The sequence below is a fragment of the Serinus canaria genome, chromosome 4 (assembly GCF_022539315.1).
Source record: "Serinus canaria isolate serCan28SL12 chromosome 4, serCan2020, whole genome shotgun sequence".
Classification (NCBI taxonomy): domain Eukaryota; kingdom Metazoa; phylum Chordata; class Aves; order Passeriformes; family Fringillidae; genus Serinus; species Serinus canaria.
This window is the reverse complement of record NC_066317.1, coordinates 13,144,777-13,165,602: the sequence shown is the minus strand read 5'-3', so window position 1 is coordinate 13,165,602 and position 20,826 is coordinate 13,144,777. Positions and strand designations below refer to the sequence as shown.

Here is a 20,826-nt window from a genome sequence, read left to right as displayed (position 1 = left end):
AGGACAGAATGGGTCTCTTTAGTCTCTGGAATGACAATGCAATATTTGCATGTCTCCTTGATCCCATATCCAGCCACATAAATTTTTAGGGTGCAGTTTTTTGACATGCAAATGTTATTCCTGAACACTGAGGACTCTCTTTTGGTCTATATGTTTGCAGACTTCAGTAAGACCTTTTGATTTTTATTAATATTTTCTTTCATTTGTTCATTTTCATTGCTTTGGCCAGTTAATGGAACCCCAAGCAGTCAGTTATCCACCCCAAAATCTACAAAGTCCTCCAGCTCTTCACCAACAAGCCCAGGCAGCTTTCGTGGACTCAAGGTAAGTGCAAGAACCACTAAACTCCCTAAATTTCATTACTGTGTGGTTGTGTGACACTGGTGCTTAAGGAAAATTAAAAAGCTATAATTTTGGAGGGTAGCCTTGCAAGTATGATTTCTGCTAATGTGGAGAACAGATCTGAAGTAAGATTTTTGTGTTTTGTCTGGGTTGAACACTCAGCTTAGGAAAGGCAGAGTATGATGCTGGCTCAAATGTGTCACTTTGTCCTCCAAATGTTCCATTGTTCTGTGGACTGCAGAAATCCTCCAAGCAATTTGTATCCCTTCAGCCTATAGAAATGTAGTGTTGTTCTTATAGTCTGCAGCATTGCCCAAGTTTCATGTAAAGCAGACTTATTTCTCCCTGGCACAAATTTCACCCCTCAGTCCAGTCTCCTGCCAGAAAGAGTTTAAGGGCTTCCTTTGGGAGCAGCCTGATGTCTGGCAGATTTTTCTGTGTTGCACCAAGAGATTTCTCTTCCACTTCAGAACTGGCTGCATTTGCAGTTCTTGGATGCTGCTCTGTGCCTTTGGCTCAGTGAAATAAAAGGAACATTCTGGGTTACAGTGCAGCATCTCATTGCTGCATTCGTGCAGCTGTCCTTTCAAGGGGAATTTTCTTATGGAATCATAAATTGCAGCCTTTCTGGAAGCAGACTGGGTGGTTTGCACTGATTATTCTGATCAAGTAATAGCTCCTATTGGTGAGCACAGCATTTGTGAAGAGGCTGCATAATTCTGTGGAAAACTGTTTTCTCTGTTAAGAGACTGGCTCAAGGACGTGATTTGAATAGTGCTCAGATTTGGGTTTTGACATGCTAATTGTTATCAAGTCTTGTTTTGCAAGGAGTATTGGCACTGGTTTTTGCCAGACTGCTTGTGATGATAATTCTGACAAAGGATTTTGATTATTTTAATTTATTTGTTTAATTTTTTTGTTTAATTGTTCAATTTCTAAATTAATTTAAAATTATATCGGTAGCTGTTTGTTCAATAATCTTCAAGAGCAATAATAGTTCTGACATGGAAAATTAGAACTGTGTGTCTTAAAATCTGTCTGGACAGCTCCTCTGTGGAGCTTACAGTAGAGGACACCAGAATCACTGGGCTTGAGGCTCTCAGCTGGTCTGCACTATATTTAACAAATGCTCTTTGGTCTTTCTTTAATGAAATTACAAGTTTAGAAACAAGATCATTTGCCTTGGTTTTTTCCACTGCTGCCCTCTCTGCTTTTAACTGTTTAAAGTTCCATTAAGGCAGAGATAATTCTGACAGCAGCAAGCAATTCTCACCAAACTGGGCATGTCCCCTTTCCCATTCACTTTCACTCAAGTAGGCTGCTGTACATTTTCAATTTGGAATTTAATTGGTGCTGGGTACTAATGGGTTTTTGTGCCAAATTATTCACCTCCATGCAACCAAAGAGAACAGCAAAACCAAATTAAGCCTTTCAGATCTGATGTGTTACTGGGGTAGTGAGTACCTCTTGTTTTATCCTTTAGGATGCATTTGTGTCCCAGCTGTGCTCCTGAGGAAAAGGATAGGGAAAGTTATCAGGGGAATTCCAAAAGGATCAAGTGTGCTGTTCAGTCACACTTGTTTCTCAATTATGTTGCAGAAGTAAGGACTTTTTTAGGGAAGCATAAAACCTGTAACACAGAGGCATAGTTTTATGCAAAACCAGATTATTTTAAGAAATTCATACACTGTTTTGTGAAATTGGGTTTTTTTTTAGTTACTCTGATGAGAGAAAAGGGGGAAGAGGGAACAATTTTATTATTAGGAGGATATTGCTTTTCCCTGTTGTTTAATAGCTCCTTGTTGCTAAGACTGCACTGCTGCACAGACAGGCAGTATGGCTTCCTGCACTTGTACAAAGACGGTGCCATGACTACAGCTGAATGAAAATTCATATATAAATACTATATCAGTGACAGAATAAAGTGTATTTTAGAGTTTTCTGTCTTTGGGAGTTCAATATTTTGAGTGATTTATTGTGCACAAATCATATATATTTGTTTTTGTAGAGGGTGAAACAGCAGGACTGAATAATGGTTTTGTACAAGCTTGAGGCAGCATAAAAAGGGGGAAAAAAAACCCCAGGGTTGATGTTTCTGTTTCCTGTAAAGAGCAGAACATCAGAGCAGCTGCACTTGAACTGCACTTTAAACTGCACTGTTTTATTTGAAAAGCCAGAGTAAGCTAAAATATTTTACTACAGATTAGAACCTTGCTAAGCTTTTTGTAGTTTGACAATCAATGTAGAGCATAAGTGATAGTGCTAGTCATCAAGGCAGCCAACTTGCAAAATACTGACTGCAGCAGCAATTTCTTCTCAGTCTCAGACACTGAATCTTATATCATATTCTCTGAATGCCACTATTCCTTTAAAGAGAAGCCTCTTCAGTCCCCAAGGATTCCTTCTGCTTCACAACTCTTTTGTTAGGAGTGGTATGTTCAGGCACGGAAAATTCCTCACAAGAAAGACTCCTTGTGAACAGTTTATCTTTAAAGGGAAGGGCTGTCTCTCTCTCCTTTCTAGCTCTTCCAAGCAGAGTGCCCTTGTGCTATTAATTGTTCAGTGTATCCAGTAAGTCCAGCATCCCAGGCTTGCAGAAGTGTTTTAAATAGTGGTCTCTGGGGTTATATTGAAGTGAGGAATTAACGCTATGCCTTAATAATAGTAAACATGTCAGAATTTCCCCACAAACCCAAATAAATGCCCTTATTCCAGTAAGTGACAGATGTGGATACTATGCACCCAATACCCGATATAGTTTTATTCAGGCTGTTTATTTTTAACAGCCCAGAATTACTCTGTAACTCAGCATTTCACTTAGCAGAGGCCTTGTTTCAAGGTGAAAATTTAGATATTAAAGTTATCAAGTATGGGCATGAAGTAAATTACTACTCTGCGCCGTGTTCTCTTTTGATCAAATGTGCTGAGATGCTTATTTTTCTTTTGAATTCCAATGGAGATAAAATCTGGTGTATGGGTTAATAATAATGGTAATGGTGCATTTGGTGTCGCAGGACAGCTGACCAAGAGAAGTTCTGTAGGCAGTGGAGAGGTTTAACATTTTGTTTTTGTTCTAAGTGTACACTTCCATGCAAAGCTGTTATGGGTGATTTGACTCTCAGCTCTTCTAATGCATCTGTTATTCTGCACATATTGTACCATAAAAAACATCCAGAGACTAATTAAATTTGGAAATTGGTGTAACTTTGTAAAGTGGTGTTGTGGCATTCACATTCTCTGGGAAAATCCCTTTGACCAGGATTTTTCTCCTGGGAAGCTGAGAAGCCTCCCAGAAAACGGAGAACAGTTTTCTTACCTCATTTGCTTCTTCTGTGTTGTGCTCACATGTGGAATGTGTTTGGAGATTGTTTACCCACAGGTGATTGTTTCATTCTGGTGTGAGTTGTTTTGACTCATTGGCCAATTAGAGCCAAGCTGTGTCGAGACTCTGGAAAAGTCATGAGTTTTTTGTTATTATCTTTTTAGCATTCAGTAAGTATCCTTTCTGTATTCTTTAGTATGGTATAGTATTCTTTAATATAATGTAGTATAATAAACCAATGAATTAGCCTTCTGAAAACATGGAGCCAGATTCATCATTCCTCCCTGCCATGGGGGACCCTGCAAATACAATATGGTGTCAAAACTTCCTTATGCTTACTTGGATTGCCTTATTGTCCTCTCTTGGAATTAAGGGCCACAAAGTCTTGCAATCTTTTTAAAAAGAAAATCATCCAAATAAGGAGGCTTTACCGTTGAAGCCTTTGGTAGACTCAGAATTATGCTAAATAGATTTGTGTTTGAATTTGTTTGGGTGTTACTTTTGCAATTGATGGACCACATGACCAAAGTGAAAGGGCAGTAGAACCTGATCCAACAAATAACTTAAGTACTTCCTTAACTTTCAGCAATTGAGTAGTCTCTTTTACTTCAATGAAGATGTTAATGTACTTAAAGTTAAACATGTGCTTAAGTGATTTGAAGGATTAGTGCCTATCTTCATTAAGGTTTTTGATCTCTTCAGTGTTGTACACATGTGCTTTGTGTGTAGTTATATGTAAAGATCATTTACATGTGATTATCCAGCCTAGTGACACAGGGGCCACAGCAGTTCCTAGAGGGATTATTTAAGGTATGCATTAGGTGAATTTACAATTCATGTGTAAAGACCAAAAAAACCACTGAGTTTCTGTCTTACATGTTATGTTACTATTAAGCATTATAATAGTAAATATATACAATTTCACTACGAAACACTAATTCTATAAATAGCATTTTATTTATGTTCAGAATATCTTTTAGTCCCTTCTTGCTACAGCTGTTCAGGATGAATTACAATGGCATAACTAAAGTGTCTCCAGATTTCAGAGAATTTTTCTGCAAAATTAATCCACAGTTCCCCTAAATGCTGATACTCCACAGTTAGATTCACCACCATCCCATGTAGCTGCCAAGGAGTTAGGTTTTTCTTTCAATAATCCCCAAATGTTTCCACAAACATTTGTGTCAGGGGCACTCTTAATCCTGAGTGCAGAGGTTTGCCAACCAAGGTGCCATTCTACTGGAAGAGAATATGGGTTTGTTTATGAGGGTCTGTGGATCCTTTAACAGCTGTGGAGTTGTGGCAGAGCTGGGGTTAAACCTGCCATTTCAGATTGTCATCTAACACCTCAGCCACAATGGCAGCATTAATTTTTTTTTGTATTCATTTTAGCTTTTTTTCCTGTTAATGTTTGCTTCCTTCTTGTGGTAAGAAGGAATGTGCCCAGTCATGCTCTGCCCTGATTACAAGACTGAAGGAAGTTGGAAATGTGGGCTAGATGTTCCCATGCATTGTCACTTACTGAAAACCCGAAACAGATTACTAATATTTTAGGCTGATGAGTAATACCTGGCCATGGTCTGTTCTGCTATCTCTGCTTCTTGTTTGAAGAAAATGTGGCTGACTGGTTAAGAGACTGACTCTTGATTTTGTACAAATGTCATTTAACCCAAATGTCTTTGTTCCCAATCCCTGTTAAATAGACAGACAGCTCAGAAAGACAGCAGCCTTAACATAGCCTGGGTTTAAGTTATTAGCAAGGAGCAGTGTAGTAGCTGCCTGCTTGCTGTTTGGTGCTACTTCTGAGCCAAACACTGGTGAACTTCGTTGTTTCAGGGGCTCTGCAAAATTAAGTCGTACAGCTTCCAGTTACTGTACCTTTAGCTGATTTGGCAGCTCAGCTGCCACTAGAAACTTGAGCATTCATTAGCATTTCATGAGCCTTTAGACAATATCCCTATCTGTCAGTTCAGTTCTTTCCCTGACAATAGTGTTAATGATTTAAAATATTCAGCAGTGTAACCAGACAATGTCAGCTAAAAGGCAAAATGCTGCATTTGCATTCCCGGTGTCTGCAAAGCCATTTCAACAGACACTGAGCTTAAGGCAGAGAAGCATTTTAATCCTTCCTGTGGTGGGTGCTGAAAACCACCATAATGGCCCATGAAGAAAACAAGATCTGGAACTTCACAGAACAGCAAGAAATGTTACATAGAGGAGGGGAAATGATCTAAACTTTATTTTCATGCAGCATCCCTATATAACTGTAATAGGAGAGCTTATAAAAGTGGTGCACACAACACATCCAGTGTATTTTACTATTTATGGCATTCACTCCTATGCTTCCACCCCTTTTCAAAAAAAAAAACAAACTTAGCATCGTTTACATGCCTGGGCAGTATGACAGGATGACAAAGTGGAATCATGAAGATTCAAATCCAGTATCAATTAAGATGTTAGTGCAGGAAAATCAGTTTTCTTCAGCTGTCATGCTTGAAAATTATTTAGATATTTGTTTATTTACAGTGTCACAGTTACTAAAACTGGATCTATGTCTGGATACATATCTGACATCTAACTTGAAATGTTTGTAGGTGTCAAAATCTTCACAAAAATCCTCACATCTATAATAGATTAAAATATAGCCTGATAGATGGCAAAATAAATCTGATTATCATAGATGTACCTGGCCACCTAGGCCAAAATTGCAGGTGTAGCTGTGAGGACTTTTCTTTGCTATTTACTGAAGTCTATTCAACTGCTTAGCTAAATAGAAATATTGTGGCTGAATCTTAAATTGGTACAAGTGACAATGATGATGAACTTTGAGAAAACAAGAATGAAAATCAGATGAGAGTAGAAAAGTAATATGAATCTGTGTAAGTGTTTTTAGTGGGTTTTTTTTTTTTCAACTTAGCTGCTTTTTTGTATGGCTCCTTCTTGTGATTACTGTCAGAAATTAGAAGTTCTTGTGTATTTTTGCAGATCTCCCCACATGGTGGATCTTCTTCCAATGTGAATGGTGTACCTGAATCACTCCGTTGCCAGAGTCCTGAAGGTAGAACACCAATAACTGCTGGCAATCCTTGCCAGAGTCTTGCTGTGGATGGCTCTTGCATTGGCACTATCTGGTGCCTTCTGATGACTCTAAATCATTTTCCGTTTGGAGATGTTTGTTACCTTGTTGACTCACCTTGGAAAAATTTTAGCCCAATTCATACATCAAGGCAGTAAAGTAAGGAGATAAATTTTGTTAATTTTTTTTTGTCCATTGGCAGCATATTACTGGACCTTGCTCTTCAGTAGACGCTGTCAGGAATTTGGCTGATTTTTATCATGACCTGCCTTATCACTGGAAATGTGTTTGTGGCTGGATTGAAAGAGGAACTCTCCTCAAAAGAGCTCCTTGTGCTTTAGCTCTCTGGAACCACTGGCCAATCAACTGACCTTCGCTAAATCAAACCTTTCGTTCCTCATCTCTTTACAGCAAAGTCAATTATTTTAAAATATTTTTGAATTTCATGTTGGAGTAATGTTTTTTATTTTAAAAATACTGAAATAAGCATCTATCAAAATTGCTTGCATTTTGGATGCTTTAGGAGTACCTATAAGAACTTGAAGGAATTCAGCAGATAAAACTTTTTGGGTCTTTTATATGCATTGTAGCTGTATCTTATTTGCATTTTTGCTTTGAGTTTGCAAAAAAAAGAAGTCAAAAAAGTAATTTGAGGTCAGAAAATTTTAGATTAAGAACTTCTAACTGCATTCATTATTTTTAGAATATGCCTATACAAAAATGTAGCAAGAGGCTTATTTGTGTGTTGAAAGGTCAAATATCTTTGGGTTCATCTTGTTCTTCTTTACACTTGAGATAAAACCAAGGGAATTGCAGCAGAGAAAACAGCTTACTTTTATGTTTTGTTTTGTATTTGTGACTGTTTTTTATCTGTGGAGCCCACTGGGGATTTATTGCATTCTGCTGACACTTCTCTTCAGCTTGCATTATTGACTTCTCTGGTTTTTTACAGGCTTGAATGGAAACAAGTTCTCAGGGTCATCTACCATTCTTGAGAAGTATAAAGTGGGGAAGGTGATTGGTGATGGCAATTTCGCTGTTGTAAAGGAGTGTGTGGAACGGTGAGCGAGGAGACTTCAGTCCTGCTGCTTATTGTACTGGATAAAGCCCTGTGCATTAACATAATTTCCTAGACAAATGTAATGAGATGAAAGCAAAGAGCAGTAGCAAAAATATGCACACATTTCAGGAGAAATAGGCATAGCAAAACATGCATAGCTTCCTGTGTTTTCTTCTAGCAAAGGGATACAGAGAGAGCAGCAAAGAACCAGGGCTTTTTATCCCACAAAACAAAGGAGGCATCACCTTCTCATGGTGCCTCCTCAGGAAACACCACAGCTCTTCAAGAAGTCTCTCACACTACAGATGGTCGTGGACGACAGGAAATTCTCTGTGGCATCTAAACAGAGTTTGAGAGACCCCTTCCCCCCTTTCTGCCTCAGCAATTCTGCTGCTGACGTGATTTTTCACAGCTTTCAGCATTCTGGGGGTAGAGCACTCTTAAAGACATGCAGTTGTTGGCTATCAGCGTGTGCTGGTGGCTCCCTTGGGCTCTCTGCTTGTGTTTGGTGGTGTGGAGGAGCCAGACACTTCAAATGAACACTCCAATGAGCCTGAAATATCCTTGTGCCTGATTCCCTGTGGGGCAGGCAGGATACCTTTACAGACCTGTGCAGTGCTGCTGCTCTTCCTCTGCAAGCTTTGCTGCCAGTGCAAACATAACAGATGATCTGACTGTCACTTTCTCAATGTATTTTTTTTAGAACCACCTTCTGCTATTTTCATCAACCTGAGAGTTATCTCAGTTTCCTAAATATTATGAGAAATCTCCAATTTGTACGCAAATACTGGGAAAACTCAGCAAATGACTGTGAAAAACATAAATGTTAAAGAAACATTCTATTATTTGATCCTCACCTGCTGGTTTTAGTTAAATTGAAAGAAAAAGAATTTGGAATGGAAACATCTCATTCCAGAACTGAGGTCTGCAGTTTCCTGGGTCTTCTGTCATGCCCTTGGAAATTCAGTGTCAGCAAATGGAAGGTCACCGCTCCCACCCTAGTGGTCCTCTGGCTCAGGAGACTGGGTGGCCCGACTGATATCAGTGCCACTAAAGACTCAGGCAAACAAAAAAAGCATTCCATGCCTTTGCTTTATCTTAATGTCAGTCAGGTGACAGTCTTTAGCAAGTTCCAGTGTTTTCTTTCCAGCTCCCTTTGCTATTGACACACTTAAGAAAGGCTTAAGTGACTCAGCACTGGCCAGTTCCAGCTCTGATGGGCCTTTGGCCTTTCCTCTCCTCTCCCCCCATGCACCAACCACAGCTCTGAAATTTTGCAGCAAAACCCCACCTTGCTTCCAAAGATCCTCTTGAGTACCACAAGGAGTTCCCTGCTCTGCCACTTAATGTTTGGGAAAATTGAAATCTCCCACAAGAGCAAGGGCTGTTGATCCAGTAATCTCTCATCTTTACCCACGGAGTAACTCATCAGTGCTTACATCCCAGCCAGGTGATCCCAGACACCCCCTACACCATCTCCTTTGTTTTCCACTGCCCTTATCCTCACCCAGAGGTTTTCATGAAGGTTAAAAGCACAAGGTAACATATTTATTATCAGAAATATAAGCTCTGCGTTTTGGAAATCACTTAAATCCCACTAGAAATGGGACAAGGGTGCTAAGTCACTGAACGTCATCTGTGCTTTTTAGAATGAGGAAAGTGGACTGGAGAAACAACCCTGCAATTATAAAAATTTTAAAAAGGCACAATTCCACTTCAATATCTGGTTTTGTATGTGATCAAATCTTTAATGCAACATTATTAAATTGATTTTATGTAAAATAAGTATACAAAAACAATTGCTAATAATAATGATAAAAGAAGAAATGCCAACTGTAAATGCTTCTCTTCTAATTACTATTAATTATACATAATTTCTGATAGCTTTGTGCTAAGCCTTAGCTGTGGAGCCAGGATCCTATTACACAGCTACCAGCTGGGATGTTCTACAAAAAGAACAAGACAAGAATAAGGTGGTCTCTTTTGTGCCTGTGTGTCTGTATATATAGACACGAGTCAACAGATGGGCACTGACAGCTCGAGAAGAATCCCTGAAACCTGTCAGACAGTGCTGGTGTACAATGTGCAGGGATGTTAGCACACAAATTGTGTGGGTCGTATCCACCTTTATTCCATGGGTGCTGCAGTAGAGGGCATTTGCAAGAGGGATTTGAAGTTGTTGGATGAATTGTCTTTGTGAATGTTACCTCCTCCTGCTCACAGCATGGGTCGGGAAGGTTCCCCACGTGGATGTTGCTGATCAGCTGTTCCCAGGCTTTCTGATGCAAAGGTGTAAAGTACAAATGGTGATTGTGATTTCCACGCTGTAGTCCTGGCAGATCTTCCATCGGGTCTGTGGCATCAGAGGGTAACATTTCACAGATACCATTTAGATAAAGGCTTCTATCTAAAGACCAGATCAGATTGTAACTATGACAACCTCGCAGATGCAGCTGCACTTCCAGGGCAGGGATTCTCGCCTGCAGTTTTTCAATAATGCGTAAATGGAATGTAAGGTGTTCATTCAGTTCCTTTTTCTGTAAGGTGCTGATTTTGACCAGTTGTATCTAATGCCAAGTGCAGTGAAAATCATCCTGGAAGTTTGAAAATCTGCCTTTTGCTTTTGTACCTACCTCTTGTTTTCTAGCAGTGTTCTGATGCACACCGGGGTCTGTAGGCACTGGCACAGTACAAAATAGCAGCAACTTGGTCTTACAGCAATTTCATATGATCTTTAATTCATCAATAATATAAGAAACAATTTCTTTAAAGAAAAAAAAAATAATTAAATTTTTGTTGCTTTTTTTCCCACTCATTTTCCCCCCGTCCGGAGAAATGGAGATTTTTATTGCTTAAAGGGATGAAAGACAAACAAGAGCTCCTTTCTGTGAGAGTATTTACTGAAAACATTAATCCTTTTTTACTTTGTTTATGATTCACCCTGTTAAATGTCATGGGACTTTAGATGACTGCTGCAGAATTCCACAAAATACTTTAAAAAAAAAAAAAATTGTAATACAAAAGCTCAAAATCAGTGCCCAATAAATTCTACAGGATTTTAGACTATCTGTAATGGACTATGGCATTTTAACTCTGTTGAATCCTATTGAATTTTTTTATTAAGATATCAATCTTCACACATATATGTGTATGATTTTATCTTCAAAGCCTTCAAAGTTGAATAAAGCTAAATGGAAGGCTGAAGGCAAATTTTGCATGTTGCCTTAAAGGAGAGACAGAGTTGTGCCAGGTCACAAAGAAGAAATTGCAGCTGAATCCTGGGATCCATAGACCAAGAGAGCTGGGTTGTGGTAGTCAGGGAAACAGCAGGCACAAATGCTGCTGAGGAAACAAAAACTGAACCCAGGTCTGCCCTGTGAATTTTCTGTCAGCAACCTCCACGGGCCCCAGCATGTTATGATGGTGTATTTACAGAAAATGCCACAATTATTCTTATTATTGGCTCTCGTGTTTTTCTTGCTTAGATCCACAGGAAAGGAGTTTGCCCTGAAGATCATAGACAAGGCCAAGTGCTGTGGGAAGGTAGTGTACAACCATTTGCATGTGTACAGAAGCAGCACTGGCAGCTGCTCATTAGTCCTAAATGGTGGGTGTGTTTGCACTTTCTGGCTATTTTCAGAGGATCTCTTTAACAAGATGATAATGTATCCAGCAACCAAATAGTAAAAGCAGTGACTGTTAGTCTGCTACATAATAGAGAAAGAACAAACTAATTGTTGCCTATTTTGTTGGGCTGACAAAAAAAATGCTAATATGCACCCAAAATTTATTGGACTATTTTGATGTGTTAAAATATGAGAGAGGAAATTTTCAGCTATTTCTTTATTTATGCAATTCCCATCCCACTCTGCCACTTCTTTTTCTCTCTGTATGGCTCAATATGTTACTTTGTGAAGCAGAACATGGATTTGAAAAAAAAATTTATAACCTTTTCTTTCTGTTTATGTAGTGTCACCTTCCTGTTTTAACAAAGATCTCTTGTGTTCTGAAAACTTTCATTTAATTCAAACTTTAAACAGAAAAATCCAACATTGTCTCTTCAGGAGAACAGTATTTCATGTAATGCAAGCAAATATCTGAGAGTGTCAGATCTCTTCTTTCCCTTCATACTTCATGAGTATAGATATTTCTTAAAAGGAAGAAAAGCTGCCTCCCCTACTTGTGTGGTAAGGAGCTGTGAGATGCTGTGATGACTTCCTATTAGGAGAGCTTCTCAAACAGAAACATTTTATCTGTGCAGATTTTAAACCATATTTTAGATGCTAGGAGATGAGGTTTTCATTTTACCTCATATTCTACAGGTTTATTTAGAAAATTTAGAATGGAATCATAAAAATGTGCAGCCACAAGAAAAAGTGCTAGGATTGCCTTTCTCAGATTAAAATGTTGCAATTTCTTTAGCTGTGGGAAGGGTGACCCACTGTGTTCCACTGCAAACAAAATTTTTGGATGATGCATGCAGCTTGCGACTTTGAGAGTTTTTATTACTTGTCTGAGTCAGCTGCTTAGTTATCATAAATTGGAATGGTCTGGAGATAAATAATCTGTTTTACACAGTAGAGTTGAGAGGAATTTTCTATTTATTATTCTCCTTGCTTTCAAACATATTTTAAAAAAGAAATCAACCCTATGGATGCATAGTTGCCCATTTTGAAAGGCCCTATATCTGCAAAGCTAGAGACTGTTGCAAGATGTTTGTACCACTTAGGGCAGTGGTAGAATCATACTGGAAGAATTCCAACAAAGGAAATAATTAAATTTTGCTACAGCTTATTCCTTCCTCACTCAATTCCGCAGCCCTGCCTTATAAACACCCATCCAGCCCAAATTTGGATGATTTAAGTGTTGCTCATTGTTCCTTGATCTTGGTTGTTCAGAAATTTGAATCCAATTGACTGTTTTCCACAAGTGACTTAAATGGTCATTACACAACAATGTCTCTGTAAATAAATCATATTAATGTAGACTAAAATATATATTGCACTATCCAGGGAAACACCATAAGGAGTTTAGGAATTACTATTTTTTTTCATGGCAAAACATAGCAAACAGTGGGGTGGTTGAAAATAACTAGCTGCATATTAATGAACATTTTTTGAGGACAGATTTTTAAACAGTAGCTTAACAATATTCTGGAGCCTTTTTAAAAAATACTGTTTATTCCAAGTATTAATTATGCCTGAGCAGTTTAGTCAAGAAAGCAGAGATAAAGCCATTGTGCCTTAGTTGTAATTAATGGGTGTAATAAATTTAATGTGTTTCCTGTTCTTTAGGCTGAGGAAGTTGTAATAACATTCTAGTTTTTGCTTGGACTCTTAATGTTAGTTTTGAATTTCCAGGCTTCCATCCCTGAGGCTTAGTATGCTGTGGCTGTTCAAGTCTGTCTGGTGATGAGATTCAGCATTGTGTTTAACAGAAATGCTTCCTGTTTGTCTGTTTTGTTTTCTCTCCAGAGCACTTTGCTTGGAGCAGGCATATGTTTGTTCAGAGTGACAATTGCTGCTCTTTCAAAGTGAATGTCAAAGGTGTGGTGTTTAACCCGTGTGTGCCGCACTGCTCTCTCACCAAACGAGATGCACACCTGGCATGTGGTTTCTGAGCTATGCAGCCACAGAAAGCTTTGGCAAAAGCACAGTGCATCCATAAATAACCCCAGAAAAAGAAGGTGAAGTGGTGTAAGATCTCCAGGCACTGCCTACGCACAGTGGATCACATCTCCTCCTGATGCTCTGCTCACAAGTGCATGAAGTGCATGCTCCTTATCAGTGCATTCAATGTGGATAAGTTCCCAGTCCCGTGACATGATTTGCTCCCTGCCAGGGTAGAAGGATACCCCTGGCTGATGCAAGCACTGTTTCTTATTTTGCAGAGAACCTAAATACAATATTCATATTCCAGCATTTATAAAGGGAAACTAAAATCATTCTTCACGTGGAAGGGACACATAATTTTTTTTGCTCTCCAGTGTTAAAATGTTCTAGAAAACAAGGCATTTGAAACTAATTTGTTCTCAAAAGCCATTACTTCCTCAGAAGCACAGGGAAGGGGAAATTGAATACAGTCTGTGTGCTGTTAAGCTGTTGGAGTCACAACAATTCAACTGAGCTACTACACATTTTGCAGATTGTAAATCTGAGCAGACATATAAAATGAACCAAAATCCATAACCAAAGCACTTAGAATACTTTTTTTCTTGAATATACTCCACAACTTTTTAAAAAAATAGAGTCCTTGGATACAAATCCTAGGTAATCTGTCCTTGAGTAACCTCTACCAAACGAGAGGTGAAGGCGGGAGAGGATCAAGAACATGTTAACTTGATGAGGGGTGACAGGTCCCAGTGATCCAACTGGGGGGCAGGAAGGTTCTGAACTTCATTTCACCTCATAATACCCACATAAGAACATAACCTACACTTCCTGAATTGCTGTCATGTTCTGTGGTCTTTTTTGGAGATGCCCCATATGTTATCTGTGTGAAATATATTTTAAATTAAATGTGGTCAGTGATGAAATACAAGTTAAGGTCCAGCAACTGACAATAACCGTCTGTTATATAAATTAATCAGCAAAAGGGGTGCTCACTGATCAAGTGATTGGCTGATCAAAGGAAAAGTGAATTGGCAAATTCATGTTTCAGGTAAACTTCCATCCTCTTCTGAACAGGAACACCTGATTGAAAATGAAGTGTCTATTCTGCGCCGAGTGAAGCACCCAAACATCATCATGCTCATCGAGGAGATGGACACCCCCACAGAGCTCTACCTGGTGATGGAGCTGGTCAAGGTAAGGCTCAGGGGGCTTTATGTGTCTTCTTTGAATTCTCTGTGTTGGTGTGAAATCTGAGCAGTATCTGGGAACTCTAAGATGTTGGGAGGCATAATCAAATAAGGTTTCAGTGGAAACCTGCATTTTCAAAATCATACAAATACACCTGTCACACAATTATATGAATGGGATCTCTCTCTCTCTTCAGTTGTAATTAGACTATTAACACAGATTTTAGGTAATTTTGCAATGTGCACAGTCTAGAGAGAGGTGGATAGTGGGTTTTATATCATGCCTACAATATGCAGGGGTGATAGTGATATGGATTTACTAACAGATTTCACTGTTCTCATTATTTAATAAATTGATTTAAGGAAATGAACTCTCTGTTCATTCATGTAATGAATTTATCTTAATAGATAAGACAAATAGATTCAACTCAAGCGATTTTTATCCTGGAAAACCAAAACTCTAAAGATCTCACCGTTTGCTTGTATCAAACAGGTCACCAGAGAACAGATGTTGCTTCCATACATGTACAGAGAAAACACAAATATTCTTTTTGCTGTCACCTTGTGAGCCAAATACACGGGTAACATCAGGTTCTAGTCATGCATTCTCTTATCTGAGCTCTGTACATGCACAGCAACACTGCACATCAGCTTGATTGGCATGTCAGATACAAATAACATACAGCAAAAGCAATATGCAGTAGGAGCACTGCTCATTTTTTGAGGAACACTTTTGGTTTCTGACTGAAGCACTGCTACATTCAGGAGTCCCATCTAGAATGGTTGCCAGACTGGGAAACCTCTAAAGTGTGTAGCTGTTGAATACATAATTTCTGTAGCCCACTCATCTTTCCTCCTTTCTAGAAGTTATTTTTATACCCTATAGGCTTTTTGGGGTTTCAAGACAGTATTTTTTTTATGTTTTAATTCACCATCATCTTGACCTATATTTCCTGAATTGCCTCTTCTCTTCGGTGTGTGTTGAAATGCTTGGAATGCCACCCACAGCTCAGACAGATCACTCCTACACATGTATCCAAGGAAACCATCATGGAAACGCCCACAGGAAATTTGTTGTAATGACTGAAAGTGCCCCATCAGTAACTCACACACTGCTGTGTATTCCCAGAGGAATAGGGCATCCATAAACAGAGCTTGACACATTCAGAAATCACCTGGAGGTTCTGCACTTTGATGTATCTCAATCAGTGGATTCATTTATGTTGAAATGTGTTTATCTTTTTTTCCCTCTTCAGCTGTATTTATTTGGTATTTCTTGTAATATCAATAGAAATTTGAATTTGCTGAATATTTGTTAGAGTTTTTTTTTATTATTGGGCTAATTTATTTTAGGCTTTACTCAAAATCAGGGCTGTTTTTCAATATGTTGAAGGTATTGTACTGATAAGATGAAGAAAAGGGATGCTGTATGCCTGTACCTGTAGGTAATATAAATGAGTGATCAAAGGTAGGAAGATCAATAGAAAAAAAATCTGTGATTTACCCAAGCTCAGGCACCAGAAGCCTGGAGTACAGTTAAGAATTTAATGTAGATGACCAAAGTCCCAGTCTAGCATCTTGATGTCAACATCATCTTTCTGCAAAACGTTTTTTTTTTTTTTTTTTGCTGTTTAACAGGAATATGAGCATGTCTTTTGGGAAGGAAGATTTTACATGTTTAGGATTTGGGGTTTTTTTTAACCAAATACCATCTTAATTATTTTTTAAACAATAATCTTTTCCCTTTCCATAGGGAGGAGACCTATTTGATGCCATCACTTCATCTACAAAATACACAGAGAGAGATGGGAGTGCCATGGTCTACAATTTAGCCAGTGCTCTCAAATACCTGCATGGTCTCAACATTGTGCACAGAGACATCAAACCAGAAAATCTTCTGGTACGTCCCAGTTATTTTCCAGTATTTTCTCTTGCTTTGTTCTCATTAATGCAAATGCTTGTGTAGAAATGTCAAGGAGCACAGCAGAGAACAGGAGGCATATTAATTTAGAATAAGTATGTATGAAGTAAATCTTTTGCCATGAGGTAACAATCACTGTAATGCAGGAGAGCTGTGCTCAAACCTGTCCTTAGATCTATCTTTATTTACAATTAAATTGGCTGCCTTTTGGATAAGCAGGAGTATTGTCTCACAAAACAATGAATTTTAAAGCTGTGCCAATGAATTATTTATCAGTTTGCAAGTGGGAGAAAGGTGGGCTGAGAGCCATTTCTTCCATTTCTTCATTTCTTCAACAATCCTATGGTTACCATCTGAAGCCAGTGGGTTTTTCCTGTCATTGTCATTGTAGGATCATCTTTCTGATGCTTTACCAGAGTTCTGGCTGGGAATTAACCCTTTATGTACATTTATTCTTTTCCTAGGCAGCTGGCTACTTTTGTTTTCAGCAGAGGCATAAAACAGTCGTGCTGACAAGAATTACCATGAAGTCTTCTTAGGGAACTACTTATTCTCCAGTCCACAGAGGACATCATTCCCCTCATTCTCTCCACAGAATGGGATCAGTGTGTGCTGTCTCACTTATCCACAGAGGTTACACTTGTGCATTACATATTGGATATTAAGTGTCACGCACTGTACAAACAGGGCCATAATCTCCCCTGCTTGAGACATTTCTTAAAAGTCTTTTGTGGTGTTTGTCAGTCTTGTTTAATGAGTTCAAACTGAGAGTAGGAGTCACAGTTTATCCCAGACTGGATTTTGAACTATAACAAGGACAGGACTACAAACTGAAAATATGTCCTAATTAATAGTCAATTCTTTCCCCACTGACAGTGTTTAGCAATTTAAATAAACCCTCGAATAAATTAGATTGTTTAGCAAAAAGAAGCATGGGGGAAGGCTTCTCCTGGAAAATGTAGTCACAGCAACATGGCACTTGAGAGAGAAAATGAAGGTGGAAGTCTCACATACTATTAGTGTATCTCCAAACACAGACAGTCCAAAGAAATTTTAAGCTCTCATTAGAGATTGAATCAGTTATAAATAGGCACAAATGCCCTTTCTGCCTAGAAAGCCTAAAGAGATTACTCAACAGATGCAAATCTTACTCACTGTGATTGACAGCAGCAGAGTGCTGAGATAATATTCTGGTATTGAATATAAATGCAAATAATTCCCATCAACTGCTACCTGTAATTGCACATAGTTAGTTTTTTTGCACAGGGTCATCCAGCCCGTCTGGATGGGAATTACATTCCCTTTGCTAGTCATGCATTTAAAAAATGCAAACCCTAAGAGCAAAGCTGGTATGAAGGTGTTATATAAAGGAGAACAAGTGTTTCCATTACTGATATGAATTACACAGGGGAATGAAGAAAGGTATTGCAGTGCTCAGTTGTTTGAGGAAGGCAAATAAATTCAGCCATTCTGGAGATCATGGGGTCCTCCATTCTAGATGCCTTTGAAATCACATTAATATAAACATTTTACTTAAGGAGCAACACTGAGATGAATTTATTAGGGGGATGCTTTCTTTGTGTTGGTCTGGTTTGGTTTATTCCTGCCATCACTGTTGTATAGCACTTTTCTTTGCATCTAAATTCAGCTTCTTTCATCAATAAAATGACTCAGTGCTAGATTGTTTATGGGCCTTTTGGTAAGATGCAGTTGGGTCTGCACAGAAACCTAAACAGCATTTGCCCAGACCAAGCCCAGCGAAGACATTTGCTGATGAAATTGCCCATTATGTGGCTACATAGATGCTAAGATAACAAGATGTTAAACAAATCTGATTGTAGCTGCCAGTCCCATTTTAAACTCTAGGTCCCAGTCAAATGAAAGTAGAGTATTATATTTTACTGAATATATTTAAAACTTCTCAGCATTCAAGGACTGAGTTTTCTTTTCCACCTCTGGTGGCTCGAGGCTGTGTCATGGTCTGACCTACATAGCTGGCAGACAGCTCCATTGAATATTTGCTCCAGCTGCAATCAATGGGAATATAATTTTTTTCTCTTCTTGCCCTACAGGGCTGTGGAAATTACCTCTTTTTCCCATCTTCTTGGTATGGTGATGATGACTTCCCAAAGAAATTAGAGGATATAAAAATGCAGATGTTCTCCTCATTCTGTGTTAATTTCTCTGATTCTAGGTATGTGAGTATTCAGATGGAACCAAGTCTTTGAAGCTTGGAGACTTTGGACTGGCGACAGTGGTCGAAGGCCCTTTGTACACTGTCTGTGGGACACCCACCTATGTGGCTCCAGAAATCATTGCAGAGACAGGGTGAGCATGGCTGCCTACAACACAGGCCTTGTAACCACTCGTTTTTGGCAGGTTGTAAGATCTTGTAAGATCCAAATGCTCCAACAAGCTGTTCCTCCATTCTTTTGTAACTGAACAACCCAAGGGCACCACTCCCAGTTTCTCCAAGAGTATCCTTGCTCTGCCTGCTCCCAGAATTTGTCTTTCCTCATCTCTCACCTTCCCAGGACCATCTCTGGTGCAGTGGAGTCCATTTGTTTGTGTTCCTTGCCTCACCTCAGCATCCAGAGCTCACTGAACTGTGGCAGCTGTTTGGGGAAGAACAGATAATGTTTGCATTAGAAATGGAATCATTTATACTGGAAGGGGCTGCAGAGGTCACTTAGTCTAAACCTGTTCTCAGGACAGCTCTAATTAGATTATGTTGATTCAAGTGACCCATTTGGGTGACACATCCTGTTTGATAACAATTGAACAACCCCATTATTTTGTATTTAACAGGTCATTGCGTAAATACAGAAAAAAATTTCTAAAATGGTAAATTTTTGCCAATGGCAGATTTTCACAAGTCTTCTCTCCTTTTAGACCTACGAGATCTCCATTCCATGCTCTGGCTGACTCTTGCCATAGCTGTGGCCACTCTGAATTTCCTGATGGAGGGAGGTTTTGTTTGTGTTGTTTCACTCCTTGTTCAGTGCATTTGTTGCATTGAGAAACATTTCCCAGCTGCAGTCAGCTCCAGGGTCAGAGGGCACCTCGTCTGTGTGCTTGAGGTTTTGACAAACTGAATCTACTGAATAGGAGAAAAGACCTCTTTTTGACCTCCTGTGTTTTAATTTCTGTGCTTTAAAAGAAAAGTGCAGCTCTTCTTCCCCGTGTTACTCATTGGAGAGGCTGGAGAATTGGTGTGTCTTGTTGCTTAGCAACACATGATAACCTTTGAGAGAGTTACTAGTGGGGATTGAGAAGGCACATCTTGTCTTTAACCATTAGTGGCTCTGGATTGGGAAACCTGGATACTGACTTGGATTTGAGTATATTCAGAAGACCCTGGAGAGCCCTGAGGTAGAGAAAAAAAAATCACAGAATCATGGTTTCTTAAAGATGGTAAGGGTCTGAACAAAAAGATGCTCAGGCATAAAACGTATCACCCCATCAGCAGGAAGTAACTCAGCACAGATTCTCATGTAATCCTGTCAGCATCATTTATTTTTGACTGAAACGACTCTTTTGTTGTTTTTGTTGTTAACTCAGCAAAAGTAACACAGACATGTTTTCTCAGGTATGGCTTAAAGGTGGATATTTGGGCTGCAGGTGTGATCACTTACATCCTGTTATGTGGATTTCCACCTTTTCGCAGGTGAGTGCCAAAGGGAAAACCAGCAAAAGCAATCAAGTTCTTTCAGAGCAAGTCTGACCTTTCTCCCTGAAGGAGGCATCCTTGGGGGAGGAAGAAAGGTGGATCAGATTGATGTGTTTTCCTCACGGATTTGTTCTTTTCTTTGAGTGGTTTTCACTTGTCCCTCATTTTAGGTTTTGGGTTCAAATTTTTAAATACGTTTTCCTACGGGGCAGGTGTTTCAGTGCTGGGGCGGGGTGCGGGGGCAGAGCCCTTTTTCCTTTTGTCTCCAGGCGCATCCCAGCTCCGCCATCCGCGGGCGCGCGCTGCCCTCTGCCGTTGGCGCTGGGACGCGGCAGCGCCCGGAGAGCGGCGGTGGCAAACCGGGAGCGGGGAAAATGCGCTTATCCCGCCTCTTTAACCTTGTTCGTCCTTTTGGCAAGTGTCAAACGAGCCGTGGGGTTTGCAAAGACCATTTCTGGTACTCAGAGCCACGCTGTTTCTGAGTTCTACTGAAAATCAAATGGGCGCTTTTTGCTGGGTTTTTTTTCCTTTCCCAGGGAATGAGAAGGAATTGGCACATTTTAATGGGAAATTCTGCTTTTTAACATATTAATTACTAATGCAGGGCCTGTTTGTTCATTTTTACAGTGAAATACT

General features: G+C 39.3%; 1 protein-coding gene across 8 annotated transcripts in view; it reads left to right on the top strand.

Annotated features, from left to right (window-relative positions):
* Window positions 1-20,826, top strand: part of DCLK2 (doublecortin like kinase 2) — an 80,202-nt gene that overhangs the window by 51,439 nt on the left and 7,937 nt on the right. For 7 of the 8 annotated variants that reach the window (XR_007777468.1, XR_007777466.1, XR_007777467.1 and 4 more), the window contains 8 exons: window positions 230-324; window positions 6,650-6,722; window positions 7,693-7,801; window positions 11,286-11,343; window positions 14,487-14,606; window positions 16,353-16,499; window positions 18,715-18,848; window positions 20,110-20,187. Coding sequence is in view for 5 of the 8 variants with exons in the window: in XM_050973783.1 (XP_050829740.1) it covers window positions 230-324; window positions 6,650-6,722; window positions 7,693-7,801; window positions 11,286-11,343; window positions 14,487-14,606; window positions 16,353-16,499; window positions 18,715-18,848; window positions 20,110-20,187 (814 nt within the window). In the remaining 3 variants the exon portion in view is untranslated. The remainder of the gene's footprint in view (window positions 1-229; window positions 325-6,649; window positions 6,723-7,692; window positions 7,802-11,285; window positions 11,344-14,486; window positions 14,607-16,352; window positions 16,500-18,714; window positions 18,849-20,109; window positions 20,188-20,826) is intronic. The other variant, XM_050973784.1, reaches the window with a different exon arrangement.